This window comes from Bombus bifarius, unplaced genomic scaffold (genome assembly GCF_011952205.1).
Source record: "Bombus bifarius isolate JDL3187 unplaced genomic scaffold, Bbif_JDL3187 scf7180000008006, whole genome shotgun sequence".
Classification (NCBI taxonomy): Eukaryota; Metazoa; Arthropoda; class Insecta; order Hymenoptera; family Apidae; genus Bombus; species Bombus bifarius.
The window spans coordinates 1,313,527-1,331,126 of NW_022884384.1; the positions used below are offsets into that span (position 1 = coordinate 1,313,527).

The 17,600-nt window shown below is 38.3% G+C and overlaps 1 protein-coding gene across 2 annotated transcripts in view; it reads left to right on the forward strand.

Annotated features, from left to right (window-relative positions):
* Nucleotides 1–17,600, forward strand: part of LOC117206445 (neural-cadherin-like) — a 60,795-nt gene that overhangs the window by 38,266 nt on the left and 4,929 nt on the right. Inside the window, exons 4-11 of one of the 2 annotated variants that reach the window (XM_033445799.1) lie at nucleotides 2,455–2,646; nucleotides 3,712–3,958; nucleotides 4,127–4,346; nucleotides 4,761–5,037; nucleotides 5,697–6,292; nucleotides 6,586–6,732; nucleotides 8,922–9,113; nucleotides 10,750–11,628. In XM_033445799.1, the coding sequence (XP_033301690.1) occupies nucleotides 2,455–2,646; nucleotides 3,712–3,958; nucleotides 4,127–4,346; nucleotides 4,761–5,037; nucleotides 5,697–6,292; nucleotides 6,586–6,732; nucleotides 8,922–9,113; nucleotides 10,750–10,830 (1,952 nt within the window). In that variant the 3' untranslated portion in view covers nucleotides 10,831–11,628. Of the gene's footprint in view, nucleotides 1–2,454; nucleotides 2,647–3,711; nucleotides 3,959–4,126; nucleotides 4,347–4,760; nucleotides 5,038–5,696; nucleotides 6,293–6,585; nucleotides 6,733–8,921; nucleotides 9,114–10,749; nucleotides 11,629–17,600 lie in introns of those variants that run through there. The other variant, XM_033445800.1, reaches the window with a different exon arrangement.

The window sequence follows — 17,600 nt, forward strand, 5'->3', positions numbered from 1 at the left end:
CTCGTTCCTTCTGCGAATTTTCTTTCAAAGCGGATGAAGGTGTCCCTCGCTTCTTAGAAATAGTGCACGCCAAACGATCATACACTTAATCGATCGATCTCGCGAAAGTAGTAATACGATGCAACATCTGGCCGTCGAATTAGGACCACTTAAAACTTCTAACATTTTTCATTCTTCTAATAAAATTGAGAAACGCGTGGAAACTTTAATACGAAAGTTTATTAATTACCGAAGTGTTATAGATATACGTGGTGTATACTTTAAGACCGGTAAGATTCTACGTGTAAAAGTTTATTTAAGTCACATCTTTAAGGAAAGAAGGGAATTTTTTGGCAGGTTTAGTGAGATTCGAAACAACGTTTGATTAATACGTATCTAAATATATTATAGGTAATTTTAATTAAAGTGGTACAATGACAAATTACTGGATATACGTGTATAACGATGTTTCTATCTGAACAAAAGTGAATATTAATTTAATACAAAAGCGCCTGTATCGTTTTGGTAATCGTAAAAAACCATTTGATAATCCTAATGTTAAATTAATTACGATTGTCCACGCGATCAATAATAATTGAGGCAATGAAGGCAAGACGATTTCTCATTTTCGACATAGCATCGTAATTGCGAAAGTAGAATTTTTGCGCATGGATCCGATTCGATGGTCAGAAGCTGTACAATACGAGGCACGGCAAGAAATATCGAAAGTTTACATCCGGCGTGAAGCTCTCTGCTCTTTGCTCTTTGCTCGCACGTGGATACAATTTCCTTTCGGAACGGGTAATTGTTCGAACGTGCGGTTCGTACACTGGGGTCGAGCGATAATTACAGTTTCACCGGGAAAAATGTGCGGGGCGCATGTTACGCATGAAGGGGCCGGAAGGAATTAAATTACGTCGTATTCCGGTACGTTAACGTTATTTAGTAACGCGGCTTGCTCGCGAAATTATTACGTTGTCACAGTTTCCAGTATAATGCAGACATCGTTCTCACATTTTAATTTTGTTCTACTTCCTCTTCCTTTTTCTTTTGTTTCAACCCCGTCTGTTTGAATAGACCACGATCTATTAATTATGACAGCTAGCAGGAAACTCAAAGGTATTTCTTGCCGTGCATCCGCACTTTAGTTATCTGTGCTTTTGTGTCACTCTTACTAATAACGAATGTTTTCTTTCCCGCATTCTCGGCTTCCACAGGATTTCAATGTAAGTAGGCACACGTGTCATGCTTATTTTTATATTTTTTCTTACAATCGTACGTTTGCGTGTACTTGGTGTAAAGACAGACGTACTAGGAGACGATAAAAATTCTACGCTCTTAGTTTCATACTATGTCGGAACAGAATGTGTCTTTAAATTGAAATACTTGCGATCGAAAGTTTTGTTTGCTTCAAGAGTGATATATTTTGAAGTATTTCAAAATTGAGATGGTAAAATATTTTCATTCGAATCGGCAAAAGAAGGGTATGAAACTAGAATCGGACAATTTTTATCTATACCTCGTATATGAATCGAAACAGCTTTGGTAGCTTAGTAGTTCGCGTAGAATGGAACGATCTTATATTTTCTTGCATTAGACGCTGATTCAAATTATAGAGCTTGCTACGTAGAGCGCTGTTTCGCTGGGTCGACAGTGTTTATAAGCGATGACGGAGGAAAATGTAATTTAATAAACTGAATTCCTCTCCTGATGGAAGCTTTAGTGACAGAATGTTTGACGCTATAGCAATTCGGCCTATAGATAAGATTTTAACGCCGTTCTGGACCAATTTTCTAAAAATCTGTTCGTCGTGTCGCGTCGTCAGAATTCGTTAACTTCTCCACGATGTAAGCGTAATATCTTTTAAACTGCACAATACAATATTTACGATATTTACACAGTATCGTTGCAAAAGAAGAACAAATTCCCTATCTTAATCTTTTCATATCAGTCGCAATTGGATTACGGACGTCTATGCAAATTCATATTTTTCTAAATTCAATTAAATCTGAACAAATTTATCTTAACCAATACACGTTCTAACTCGCTGCTTTAAATATTTCACATATCTTTGCATATTACGCGTATCATGCACATAATTGCACTTGCAAATTTATATCACTATCACGCTAAATCCATTCACAAACATTTCCATCGATCCAATGTATCGAACACCATTTTCGTAATACCAATATCAAGTAATTCGAAACGACTGAAACGTTTGGAAAACGTAGGGCCAAGCTTGTTTTATCCTACACCTGAAATAGAATATCGTACTAGAATTGAATATACCGCCTATATACAGAGCAATTTCATTTGAAGGCTCGCGTTAGATTTAACAGGCCAAAGGTCAAAGCGTCGGACAAGATAACGTCAAATGGTATTCGGTCACCGCCTTTGAACACTGTCTACCGTTTTCTGTCAATGGGAGGTCACCATTGCCAAGCTGTATCAATAACCGATCGATGATTACAGACACGGACAATCAGCGTGTCATTATCAACGTGAAGGACGTTAACGACGAGCCACCGTACTTCATAAATCGGCCTCTACCAATGCAAACGGTCGTACAACTGAATGCACCGCCGAATACTCACGTGTTTACTCTTCAAGCCAGGGATCCTGACACCGACAGCAATATTCACTATTTCATCGTACGAGATCGAAGTACGTATGAATTGGATATTAACGTGTATAACCCATAACGTTGCCAATCGAGCCGTGAAAACTCAGCGTAGAAATGCTCGAACGTTACGTGCATTTCGATTGAACGCAATTATCTAGCCTGTAACGCTTGTATAACTGGGAATTACTCCGCCGTATATGGTGTAATACCATAATTGCGAAGGGAAATTATGACGGGTAATCGATATTGCGAGCGAAGTTTCTTAATCGTTCGACGCTTTGAGTAGTTCACCGGAGGATTCCGTGGATCGTGGGAAAATATATGGAAGATAATTTATCACGGCTGTCGTGTTCGTAAAAGTATAGGGAGAAGTATGTAGCCGTGCATGCGATGTAGGTACAGATCTTCCTAAGGATACTCAAAACAGCGAATAGTATCCATCGAAGATTACGTACGTATTTACCGCACACTGTATCTCCCGACTTATCTACGATACCGACGAATTTACAGAATAGATACAACGAGACATTAACGAGTATTTTCTTAGTTTTGTAACGATGTGGTAATTACGTACGCCGTATCGTGAGATAAAGTGGTATGATGAATTTTCTATGGAATGAAATAACTTTTAATTAAGGCTTGATAGCGGACAACGTTATCTTTGTAAAACAAGTAACGGCGAAAAATTCCATGAAACCAGGAAATGTAAAATTCTGTAACGTTGAATACTAAAATTTTATCTCGTTGATAAGAGTTGGAGAAGAAAACAATGATGATAGAAATAACGCGATAAAAAGTTTTATAAAATCTACAGATCCATTAGGGGAAGGAAATAAAAGATTCGACCATTACGATTTCAACTCTCGAGGAAAAGAAAGATGAAAGACAAAAAGAAAAAAGAAAAAATAGGAAAATAGTCGAAAAGACTGAGAAAGGTGTATAATAAGTAGAAAATTGACTATGATTTGCGACAAGTTACCACGGGGACCGCTTTCCATGAAATATCCATGAAAATTCCGCGTGAATCATTCAATCCCTCCCGTTCAATGTCGATCGCCATAAAATTATCCAGTTGAAAAATAAATGGTGCGCGTTTTACTTTGCAGCTGGAGGCCGTTTCGAGGTAGATGAGCGATCCGGCGTTGTACGCACCCGAGGGACCGATCTTTTTCAGCTGGACATGGAATACGTTCTGTACGTGAAAGCGGAGGATCAGAACGGTCGTATAGATGAGAGGCGTTTTCAGTCGACTCCTGAGGAGCGTTTATCGATCGTAGGTGGAAAACGCGCGCCGCAGTTCTATATGACGGCGTATGAAGCTGAAATACCGGAAAACCAGAAGAAGGATTCCGAGTAAGTTGAACGCTTTTCAAATTTTGCTGTGCAGCCGATGCTTTCGCTTAACTCGTTTCACGTATGGACTTACGAGAGGAAATAGATATAATACCTATCCTGCATGGATTGATTTGATACTGTAGTTATTCCACACTTTCAAGGTCACGGGGAATTATTTTATTTCAGTATCATATCGGTGAAAGCAAAATCATTCGCCGATCGTGAAATTCGGTACACGCTGAAGGCACAAGGACAAGGTGCAGCGGGAACATTCAATATCGGACCAACCACTGGCATTGTGAAATTGGCGAAAGAATTAGACTTCGAAGATCTACGTCAACCACACATTTATTCTCTTAGTGTCACAGCTACCGAAGATTCTGGTGGTTTCTCCACGTCAGTCGAGGTAAATATATCTGCGTCTCTTTGCATTCGAATAAATGTTATTTACAATCCGGGATATCCGTAAAATTGTACTCGAGACGAGGACTATTTTTCAGGATGAAAGTGTCGTTATTTTACTTGATAAAAAATTACGCTACTTAGCGGAACGAACGATACATAAATAAAAGATATTTCAATAGAGAACCGAGCGCTTGTAAAAGAAAAGAAATATTTTTTCGTTAAACAATCAAATTACGTATTATCAGTTTTCTACTTTGAATTTCCTACTATAAATCGGTATTTGGAGCATTTTTTAATCACAACTCTTTTATATAGTAGACCGGCGATGTAAAGAAAACTAGGACAGAGAGAAATTGTTATCAAATCGTCGACTTGATCGAGTGGTCGTTGTTCAAATTGTCGCATAATTTTCCAGTTAACCATACGGGTTTCGGATGTAAATGATAACGCACCGAAATTCGAATTGCCTGATTATCAAGCACACAACGTGGACGAGGACATATCGTTAGGCACAAGTATACTGAAAGTGAAAGCAACCGATGCGGATTCTGGTGCAAACGCGGAAATAGAGTATCTGGTGTCGGACGACCACTTCAGCGTGGACTCGAGTGGGATCATTGTTAACAATAAACAGCTGGACGCTGATAACAACAATGCTTACTACGAATTCGTAGTTACCGCCAAAGACAAAGGTATATGTTCCCTTTAGTTCACTATGTACTTTTCCTAGATTTCTTAATCTTTTACTAAAATATTGCGGTTGTATTTATTTGTCTTTTATAAATGTTACGGGATGAAACTTGAAAAAGTAAGATTGAATTTTCTATTTATATTCCGCAGTTATAGTACGTAAAGTAGATTTAGTAAGTAAAGAGATTGATGACACTTTAATGCGTGGATTCATCTTTCAGAAATTCAATAAAACTTCTATCTTTTATGTTCTCGTTATTTCAGTTTGAAACGAAGAAAAGAATAAAAATGTATTATAAATAGCATAATCATCCATTTTTCAACCCTTTCAGGACAGAATGTTTCTTTTTCTTCTTTTTTTTTTTTTTTTTACATTTTCAGCCACGTTTTGTTTAGCAGTTATCGATAATAGAAATACGTATTACCTTTTCTGGTGTTTTTGCAAGGAACACGCTAAAAGCATAACGCGCTAAATTTTCAAGGCAATTTTTGTAAGGAGTGTTTTCTTTGCTCTTCGTAGAGCTTAGAGCTTGATACCTCATTTGCAAGCATATCATTTCTTCATATCGTTCTTGGCTCAATTTATGTACCCGTTCTTTTCATATTTTTTTTCATTCTCCATTCTCGTATTATTTCCTCTAACATTCGATTACGTTTCCAGGTGAACCACCGAAAACTGGCACGGCGACAGTCCGCATATATACGAAGAACAAGAACGACGAGGAACCAAAGTTTTCGCAGCAGGTGTACACGCCAAACGTGGACGAGAACGCCGGACCTAACACGCTGGTCACAACTGTCGTCGCTTCCGACAAGGACGGCGACAATGTTCGGTTCCGATTCGTCGGTGGTAATACCACATCCGGCCAGTTCGTAATCGAGGAGATCACCGGTGTGATTCGTCTCCATGGAAAAGCGATCTCTTTGGATAGAGATAAATACGAGCTGAACGTGACTGCTCTCGACGACGGTGCTTGTTGCCCCAATGGAGAAACCACTACACACACCAGCACAGCTGTTGTCGTGGTCTTCATTACTGACGTGAACGATAACAAACCAGTTTTCAAGGAATGCAGCATGTACAATCCGAAAGTCGAAGAAGGTGCGCCAAATGGTAGCACCGTAATCAAGGTTCAAGCTACTGACGAAGATAAGGGAGTGAATGGACAAGTGAAATACTCGATCGTACAGCAACCGAATCAGAAGGGAACCAAGTTCACCGTCGACGAAGAGACTGGACAAGTTTTGACGAATAAGGTATATTTTGCTATTAAGTTGGTTGATTAGAGAATTTATGCTAAATGGATGTAGGTATTGACGAGTATTGCGAATGTTTGTGCAAGTCGATTAATAGCGTTATGAAATGTTTTATATTTTTTCTTTTTTCTGTGATATAAAATTGGAAAATACGTTTTTTATGTTTGAGAGTAATACGAGTGTAGAACGGCTTCCAAACTTTTACGAAAGGTAATAGTTTGGTAAATTAACGAATTGGAGAATTAAGGAATTAAAGTTATCAGAGTTTATTAAAACTACTTTGATATTTTCAGGTATTTGATCGTGAAGGCGATGATGGCAAATTTGTATCAGTTACCGTTAAAGCAACGGATCAGGGTGAACCTTCCTTGGAAGGTGTTTGCTCCTTCACTGTTGAAATCACCGATGTTAATGATAACCCACCACTGTTCGATCGTCAGGTGAGTAAAAGTATAAAAAACTATAAGTATTACTTGCGTAATGTACATAATTTACAAAATGAACACCATTACACAATTTAAGAAACCAAACGAATTTTTTCATCATATTCCAAAATCTCTGTAAAAATTTAAATTGTTGATTTACTTTTCGATCTTTATAAAGCAACTCTAATTACATTCGCAGAAGCTTCCTTAACAAGCACAAGTACCCGAAGCTCGCGTAATAAATCAAAATCATTAAATTTCCTCCATCGATAAACTACCAAACTAACAGTAAATACAGAAAACAGCCAGAAGAATAACGAAAATTTTCACGTAAAGCATTTCGAAAGATAGCCGAAGGCGAGCTCTTGCTTTGTGTTTTGTTTCGTTTCGATATTTCAATTAGTTTCTCAGATATTACGTTTTAAAAACTACGTTTATAACGTTCATATTGTCGTATCGTTCATTCGGGCATGACCTACTTTATTCTTTGAAAATGTGTACGTTGCGAGTAGTATGTGATAGCAAAAAAATTGCTGACTCCACATCGCTGATCACAGTGCGATGCAGGTGCTTGGGGCAGGTCAGTTGCAACGTGCGAGCGAGAAATTCGACAGTTAAAATCCCGATATCTAGAAAATTACATTTCATATCAACTTGGAACATTGGAGGGCATTCTAAAGGCGAGACTATCAAACAGTTATTAACGTTATTATAAGTAAGGATTTATTAGAGAATGTAATGTTATTAATTCCAATTTTTGAAGAAAGGAAAACGCAGTAACATTTAATGATTGAATTTTCAAACAGAAAGTCTTAATAGACAGTTCTTTCAATCAAATGTCTTCGAATGGAAGACTGATAAACTTGATCGTTAAAAATACTTCTATACTTTCAATTTATACTTATGTTCTAATCGTGAGTAATACATTTACGTTAGGATGTATTTTAAATTGAAGATTTAAAGGATTAAAGTTGTTAGGCTGTAAAAGATATTTCGAAATTAACTTTTTCTTAAATATTAATAAGACTGATCAACGGCCACAAGTAGAGAACATAATTCGCATTTCTCGACCTTTACAGCAACATACGCTGTACAAGTAGTAAATTTAAAAAGTCAAAAGTTAAACGTTGCTAGATTCTAAAAGGTAGTCCCAAAATATCCTCTTTTTAAATTTTAAAGTAATTTTTTAAAGTAATTAGTCTCGATCGTAATTAAGCTATAGATTAATTGTATTATCAGAATATTATCAAACTGTGAGAGAAGAATCAGGTTAGAAGCGGATAAATATGCACTCCTTTCGACATATGCGAATGTTTTAGTAGCAAGTACATGTTTGACGTTTCGTTTCATTTGTATTTGTGCCGTATCTCATTTGAACAATTTCCTGATATTCATCGTCGGAGCAAAATATCAGCGGATATTCATTGCGAAACGAGAGGCGAGGGTGGGCGGGTTAAAAACTAAAGAAGAGAAAATTGCCTTTCGCGTAGTGGTATTGCGGCACTTGATGCCCTTTGAAATTCAAGCGTTGACTATGGCGGTACACAAAGGGACACGTTCGAAGGAAATGCAAAAGATGCTTGACCGGGCCATTTTGCACTTTGTGCGCCGGAATAGCTGTTCGGAATAAATTAACAGACTCTTACTCGAAACAAATGAAAGAGGATCTCTTCGTGGTTTGCATATTATTCGTTCGCCATATGTCAGTCTTTTCTCTTTCCCTTCTCGTTTATGAAATTAACATCTGATGCTTTGTTGTGCAAGTATGTGCCATTTAATCTGGAAATTATCACAGAGAAATTTCATGGAAATCGTGAACTATATTGTTTTCTCTCTATAAAGTAGTCTATTTCTATTTTTGTTCTCTCCTCCTATATATGTTCAATTCTTCATTTTATTTCATCTAAACGAATATTTGTAAAAACAGAGACGTTACATGTTTTTATCTAAAGACAAAATTTCTATCAAGTTTTTAATTTAAATTTAATTTAAATCTTACTTTAACGGTAATGTAGTTACGATGTTTCATTTTTACTTTTAGAGAAAAATCTTTTTGCTTATAAAAGAAATAACACTACAAATTAATATGCATAGAAATAATTCTTCCCAGTGTAAATCTCTTAATGATTAAACGTGGAATCTATCTTTCATAGAAACCAGCTCTTCGTTTATAAATCCGCAAATGAATTCTCATCTATTTTCAGCGATACGTAGAGAATGTAAAACAGGACGCCAGTATCGGAACAAACATTCTTAGAGTATCGGCATCGGACGAGGATGCCGATAATAACGGTGCCATAACGTATTCGTTGAGCTCTCCTAACAATGAACAAGGATTGGAGTACTTTGAGATTCAACCAGAGTCTGGTTGGATCGTCTTAAAGAAGCCCCTAGACGTGAGTATTCTCGTTAATGAAAATTTACATATATGACTCTCTTTAGCAGTAACAACAGCAATCGTTCTCTGGAGGACCACCGTGTGTTCTCGAGCAAGAAACATCCGGTTCTTCGAGCTGCGTCTATCAACGATCACCTTTTATGCTTCGATCGCGTTTACAAATATTTATCGACATAAATGTACGGTATTAGAACATTATAACGTATTTTCATACAACGATGGTATTATATCGTAAAAAAAAAACAAAGAAGGGAAAAAACGGCAAGGAAGAAAAACTAAGCGCAAGTTTCATGATGTCAACGAAGAACTGATTAATAAGCCGAGAATGCACGTGGCGTTCTCCAATATTATCATTAGATATGCCCAAATTTACGATATACACATACACGTATATGTACCATAAAGGATACTTATACGTGTGTGTGTATATTGAAGAAATATATATATAGATATATAGATATATTTATATTTATATGATATAAATACAAAACTTTTTGTGAGTGTACACCTTCTGCCGATATATATCTCTATATTGTACGTTTACGTTGACTTACGTTCTTTAACACGAATCCGTTTTGTTGCTGATCGGATAACTTGTATACTAATATACGTTTTGGTCGGCAATTATTTCTCTAATTATCACTAATATGCAACGAAATGAGTTTCCTTTTTACGGCACATGTATAGAACTTTTTAATTCCCATTGATATGCACAATGTGTTCACTATGGTAAATACTTAGCTATGCCTGATTTCCTTCAAACGCTTCATGTACCTGAATCGATCGACCGTTCGGGCTATTTTCGCAACAGAACACTCTCTCTCTGTCTCTCTCATTCTTTCTATCGAGAACATGCTCGCGGCGCGAGTACCTTTTAAACAAGTTCCAATCGAGCTACCGAACACCTCTTATCTCCAAGTTTTGTTCATCGCCGTGTCGATTGTCAACGTACGTCATTCTATCTTTTTTCCTTATTTTACATAAGTATTTTTTATTTCCTCTTGATCACTTTCGTTCGATCTGTTTCTTTTTTCTGTTGTTCCTTCAACGTTCGCTTGATAACAAAAAAAAAAAAAAAAAAAAAAAAGAAAGGAAGAAAAGAAAAGAAAAGAAAAAGCGAGAAAAGAACACATTTCTCGACGTTTTTATTTTTCGATCGTTCAGAAAGATTCGTGTTTTTTCTTCCCGTGCTTTTGTTTCACTTAAATTCTTGTTTCCCGTTCGCGATTATTTTCGATTCATCGGAATATTTTCAATTACGAAAAGAAAAAAGAAAAGAGTAAAGGTGAATCGCGGCGCGGTTTCGAGTTGCGCGACCCGGGCCAAACGACTCGTGACAAACGAGCGTGTGCACTTTTCATTATCCAACCTTAGCCACGGAGAAAGACTGTCTGCGTGTTTTCTTTTTTTTTTTTAATCATGGTACTCTTTCTTTTTGTTCTCTCTCTCTTTTTTGTATACGCGTCACAGAGCGCCGCGGAGAAACGACACCGGGAAGGAAACGATCGAATAACAGAGCAAAAGGAAGGGAAACGAACGAGACCCAACTAATTACCTTTTAATTAATTCTCCTTAACTTAAAATACTAATGTGAATGTTTTTCAAAAGGGAAGTGATGTTTTTTGAACTTCCAGGAGCAGGTGGGAACGACATTTTTTGAGCCCCACGTACGGTGTACTTCAACCTCTACGCATTTTGTGGTGCATCAGACATAAACAATTTTTGAAAATGCTTGCAATATTTTATATGAATGTGTTTTTGATTCCTTTACAGGAACTCTGATCTCTCTCTCTCTCTCTCTCTCTCCCTCCCCCCTCCTCCTCCCCCTCTAGATCTTTCTTTCACTCCGTTTCTCGTATTCTTTCGTTTGAACGTTTTTTTCGGTCTGTTTCATTCTAAATTTTCCCTTTTTCGTTTATTTTTGTTCCTTGAACTTCTCGTTTCGTGCATTTTGTTTTCTATACGATTTGTGAAACTTCTCTTTTTCTCTGATTCTCTTTGTGAATATTCATGAAGTTAAATCAGCGAAAGATGTAATTTTTAACGTTTGCATTTTGTTAAGAAAGAAAAGAAAGTACATTGAAGGATGCCTTTTGATCTTTGTATTTTTTACGTTCTCTGTACACGGAGCAATTCTTTCTTGCTTTTCCTTTCGCGTGTTCTTTTGCATTTTGTACTATTTTTCGTGAAGTTTTCTTCCCTTTTGTCCGTCCGACGCTTCCTCACTTTCATCCTCTGTGCTCCCCGCAAACCACGACGTGACTGACAATGAGCCAAAAAAAAAATAAAACCGGAAAAAAAAGAAACGAGAGACATTTTTTGCCGAGAGTGCAATAACGAATAAAACCGTAAGAAATCTGTCCGTGGTGTGACATTTTTTCTTCTGTGATTGGGGCGGCATACCACTGTCGTAACGAAACAGACAAAAATATATACATATATAAAAACGGAATAATGCAGATCTATAAACACACTCGACGAGGCAACGTAACGAAAAAATAGTAAAATAAAATAAAAAAAAAAAAAAAATACACGGTAAAAACGTCCATCGGTTTTTGAGTGTCGTTAAAAAAAACGAAAGAATCAGACGAGGGGTCGTCATAATTTTTTTTCCTTCTCTCTGTAACTCCGGTGTTCTTGATCTAAAATCTTTCTTTCTCACGTTACCCTGTTCCTCCTGATGCCTCTTTAAACGCATTCTTGCTTGCATGCAAATGCCTGCATTGGTTGATTTCGTAAAGGAACTAATTTGAATTTCTTATTGTTTATGTTTGTGTTCATTGCACCATTTACTTTCTTCGGATTTGATGATGACAAAAAAAAGGGCTGTTTTCCAGTAAGTAGGAACTACATTCTTGTGTTTCACACTTTGCATCGAGAACACCACGAGTGGGTATAACATGATACGACGATCATTGTTATATCGGCGCAAGAAAAAGACAGAAAAAAAGTAACGATAAAAAGAAATACGAAAACATGACAAAGAAGCCAAAGAATATAAGTATCGAGTTACGGTATAATACTAGAGCGCATTTCCGTTCTAATTAAATCAATGTGTATTTCAATTAATTCGATTTGTTCCATTAATTCGATTATTTCGATTATTTCGATTGTTTCGATTATTTCGTTCACCTCTATCGTTGTTCTGTGATTATTAATTGTCACTCGGAGACGTCACTCTGTTTCTTTTTTTTATATCGCTCTCTCTTTGTATCTGCGTCATCGCGCTTTTTATTTTTTTTTTATTATCCTAGTCTCGAGTGTATCCGTAGGTGAAGGACCTCTTTATTGTAAAGTATTGCCGATAACGTGTTCACTGAAGGTTTTCCGAATCGATCGACAGAATCATTGGGTTGGAAATTTTATGAGAATCGCGTCAAGTTTGATTTATTGGACATTTTTTAAATTCCTGTTTAGACGTTTCACCATACATTTTTTAAGGATGCTAAGCATTAAAAAATTATCTAAATTTATATATTTTTTTTATGAATTCATAATACCCGGTCATTTAACTGTAACAGAAAATTGTAACGAAAGAAAATAATTAAGAAAAGAACGTTATCGGCATATAAAACTTCAGATTTTTCAATGTGATTTCAAAGTAATCGTGAATGAATCTTAAAGAAGCTGTACGTACGAACATTCGAGTTAAAGTAAAATTATATATCGAACATTCATATTCATCGTTGTATAACAATAACAATAGGTAAGTATCTTTTATAAAATTCCTTCTAGAGACTAATCGTGAAATTAGCGCGAAAATTTCCAATGCGAATCATTTTTATCACACAGCAAGCGTCAGGGTTACCCAGAACTGATTCGATAATGCTAGAAATTTTCAGGTAAATCACAGATTGGCAGACGCGTGGAAGAATACCTCTAAACGAGTTTTTCGATAAAAAGAGGTCTGGAATAGTAAAAAAAAAAAAAAAAAAAACAAGACGAAAAAATAAAAACACATACACAAACAAAAATGTAAGATAAAACGGATCCCCTCGAGACTACATGGTCCTTCACTTTCTTCTATCTCTTTCGTTTCATTTTGCGATTAAGAGATACCCTTCGGGTCGTCCTCGACGACCACGTTAACCGCGCTCGCCACCGAGTGACTTATCTCTCGTTAATCGCCAATCAAAAATAATATACATAGATGTATATGTAAAAAAAAGAAACAAAAAACAGCTGAAAGAAAAATGCAGGAACAAACAGAAAAAATGAACCAAAAAAAAAAAAAAAAATAAACAAAAATCCGCCAACAACAATCCTGAAAAAATGTCCTGTGAGTTGACGGCCCAATGTTTTGCCACTAGCGTGACAGCTATCGCCTGCGAGTACGGGCCTCCGACAGAGGGATGCAAGTGTTGCACGCAGACGTGGACGTTGAGTTAGACGTCGTAGACAGAAACAATAAACCACCTGTGTGGGATGCGAATGTATACGGCCCCATTCACATCAAAGAAAATGTCACAGTGGGTACTGTAGTGACGTCGGTGAAAGCCAGGTTTGTATGCTACGACATGACCGAGACAAGACACGTGACATGCCGTGCCGTGCCATACAGTGCTACTCCCATTTTTTTCTTTTTCGTTTCTTTGTATCATTCTGTCTCTCTTGATTATCGTCTCTTTCCGTTTCCCTCTGATGCTTTTCTTTCGCCATACGTTCACTGTGTACCACTTACGTTCACCTTATACCTATCATATAGCTTCACGTTCTGTGTATCTTTCGATCGGTTCGTATCGTTACGTCTCTCTGTGTACACTTTGGTTTCTCTCAGTGTATTTCTTCGTTCCTGTTTATTTTCACACGTACATGATGTATTTTGACGGGAGAGGAAGCATGTATGGTTAAGCACGGCGCGGTAGATCGCTGATTGGTCGGACACTCCTACTACTACTACTACCTACTTACTACTACTGTTACTACAACTACTACTACCATTACTATACTATTACCACTACTATCTATCCCTTACTTATGTTAATTGTTATCATTCGACGGAACCGATTTTCAAGAGATCATTGACAAATCGAATCGCACCGAGTTCGCCTATCTTGCGAGCGTGGAAAATTTAATCTCAATGGAATATAAATTGGAGCCAAAGGATTTTTGATGAATCGAGAAAATCGGTTCCGACGACTTTAGCGGAAAACATCCCTAGATGTGTACGAGTTCGGAAAACCGGATGCCGGATTGTCCTTAGCGCGATGATCCGTATATAGGGTAGGCGAAGATGTAGCGAGAGATCGAGGTGCCCTCGATGAAATACACGATTTTGCCCAATTTGTTTCTTCTTCCTCACGTGTATCCAGATACAGAAACACGCAGGCGCAGAAGCTGGGCATCAGCGATCAGCGATCTCCTCGTTGGAGGGACGAGTTGGCGTCCCTCGTGGGTGTCAGCACACTCAGCTTCCTGCTGGCGCTAGTCCTGCTTTGCTTAGAATGTAATCTCGCGCTAATAAGTAAGGTAGAACGGTAAAGCGGCTAATCAGAGAGCAGGATATATGACTTTTGTGGGAGGAGAGACTTCGTCCACAGGCGGACAAGAATCTAGGCAGAGACACTGATGATCACGCACGAGCAGGACTGCTACACCAGGATGTGAAAATATGGCGCACAACAGGCAGAAATTGAAACATGGGAGAGAGAGAAACAGACGACGAACAGACAGAGACCGCACGCGAAGAGGGAGAGAGAGAGCGAGAACACACGTGACAGAAGTCCTCCCGTGCTCCTCCCGAGATCAAACAAAAAAAAAAAAAAAATAATTACTGCCACGAGTCATTACGACTGACACTAACGCCATTTGTTTTTTGTTCCCGTTTGTTATGTACACGCGGTCTGGTGTAGCGTGAGATGTACAAGCTGGAAGCGATGGCCCAAGACAAGGGTTTCCCGCCCTTGTCACGAACGGTGGAGGTACAGATTGACGTTGTGGACCGTGCGAATAATCCGCCCGTATGGGACCACATAGTGTATGGGCCGATCTACTGTAAAGAGAACATGGCCGTTGGGGCTAAAGTTGTGTCTGTTAAAGCCAGGTCTGTCACACTGTTAATGCTCCGTGCGGCTCTGCACGAACCCGCCCTGCACGCAATCTCGTGGCAGTATTGTTCTTGTGCACGTTAATTGATATTGTGTACGATTCCATACACACACGCATCTATAAACTGACACAAACACACATACACGTATATATGCGCGCCTATATCGGTCAAGTAGTTAGCGATGGGCTTGAGAATATACAATACGTAGCTTGAAGCTGACGACGATAGTTTCGAACGTAAGACAACCGATAACGGGATCGTTTGATTTTTCATTGTCATTTGTTTGACGTTTCGATGATCCGTCAGAGTCTTGAATGTGTTAGCTGTCTGGACAAACTGTCTTGAAATCGTTTGAAAACTTCCTAGTAGTGGTAGAAGCTGCATCAACGCTGAACCGAGTATAATACAGAGAACAATGTTGGTATAGATCGTTGGTATAGAAAGCTACAGGAATACTACGTATTTTGGTATACTCATACTGCTGCATGCATACGTTCGATTCCAACATTTCAAGACTTCCGACGTTTCAAACCATTTAAGATTCTTCGTAAAGGTTGAAGCTCGAACTTGAGTTCGTTGAAAAATAACTCGCTTCAAATTCGAATAGAACGTAATTTTCTTAAGATGGTGGGAGGGTCGCGAATAAAAGAGTCGAACGCCCATCGCTATACGTGACGACACGCGGCGAACACAAGCACAGATGGACACGCATACACGTCAGGTGGTGAGCACGAGTATCGGTTTGAGCAGAAAAAAGCTAAATGAAAGAAAGAAGAAAAATATGGGGGAATACAGCGAGCAGTTCGTTTGCCAAAGCTCGTTCACGTCACTGTGATTCGCACGAGCCGCGCGTATTGTGCGGTCAGCCAAAGCGTTTCGTTCGCTCGGTTGTCGATGTATATTACCGTGAAAAAATGCCGAAAATGCAGCGCTACCTGCACTTTCGCTTTTCCACGATACTCGCACATACGGGGTCCAATCTTGCCCTTTCGTCGCGATGTTTAAGAACGGCAAAGAAATTTTGGTATTTTTCAAAACGATGAAACTACTTTTCGCGTAATCCGATGACGTTTTGTTGCATTTTTGCGAACGTGTCGCGGACAAATCGTGAGCGCTCTTGTAACAGAAATCTATTGATTTTAGGGTGTAGTTGAATTACCGTTTTCACAGGGTGTTCTCATAATGGTGAAACTGTTAAGTACGCGGTATAAGAAGAAGCATTTTCTTTCAGTTGGAACGAAGTTGTAGCTTTATCGAGGGGATCGAATTATGTTCTACGCGAATTTTAATTTCCTAAAGCCTTTTATTCACTAATTCAGAAATTAGGTCCGTTTGATTTAAATTTTCAGTAGAAAGTTTCAATGAATCATAAAATTGAAATGGCTAGAACGATTCAAGTAATTCAAAATTCAAATTTTCACGTATAGAATTGTTACGCTTAATATTTGCCATAGTAATAACGATTATTTCCTATATTTCTTATTACAGTAACAAATTTTTGGTCACGAAATAATTCGTTTCAAAATAAATCTTCGTGAAATATGAATGTAGTAGTAAAAATAAGTAAATCTCCACTTTAAGAAATATGATTCAAGGAGCCAAGTTTCGTTAACACAGAGGAGGTATAGTTCAAGATATATATATATATATAATTTATCCATTTAAATGCTTCTTTTTCTAGACGTGCTAACAAAAGATTGTAATGAAAACGTGACGGGAAGCGTGTGTTCGACGTGTGGTTTTCAAGCGGAACGTCCCAGAAACAGATGGACTTCCGGCACGAACGGATCGGTTAATTGCGTGTGCATTTGAACCAGATGCCGTGACCACGTGCTGCCGGTGCGGTATAGGGGTCATATCATCGTGTACACAAAGTGCAAGCACTCGGCATAGCGTCACGCGATCGCTCGAATGTCAAACGCGTGCCAATTTCTTCCCTAATACGTTTGCGGTATGGGCAACAGATGGGTTCGCGATGCTTTGTTACGAGCTCGAGTTCCATATACGGGAATTATACCGGAAAGGGTAATAGAACGTGAAATTTTGCATATTATTACGTATACAAGCAGTAGTTGGTATGCTATTAGTTTGCTTTCATCGTAAACGATATTATGTATTGTATACATAAATTGATTGGCTGTAGATCGTCGGGCGATCGCGTTGCAACAAAACGTCTGAAATCCAGTGTCGTTCGTTCTATCAACGAGTACGCTGAATTTCCAGCGCAAGGACGCAGCATCGAATATAAATTAAAAATAGACAGCAAAGGGTAAATGATCGCGTACGATTAGAGGTGGTGTCCAGCAGCAATTGGCGAGGATGTAAGCATCGGGCAATCGAGTGGCGGATTAACGCAATCGGTAGCGCGCATGCAGCGCGCTCGAGGGGTAAGCGAACTCGCGGAAGTCACATTCGTTCTAGCGATTATCCAGGTAA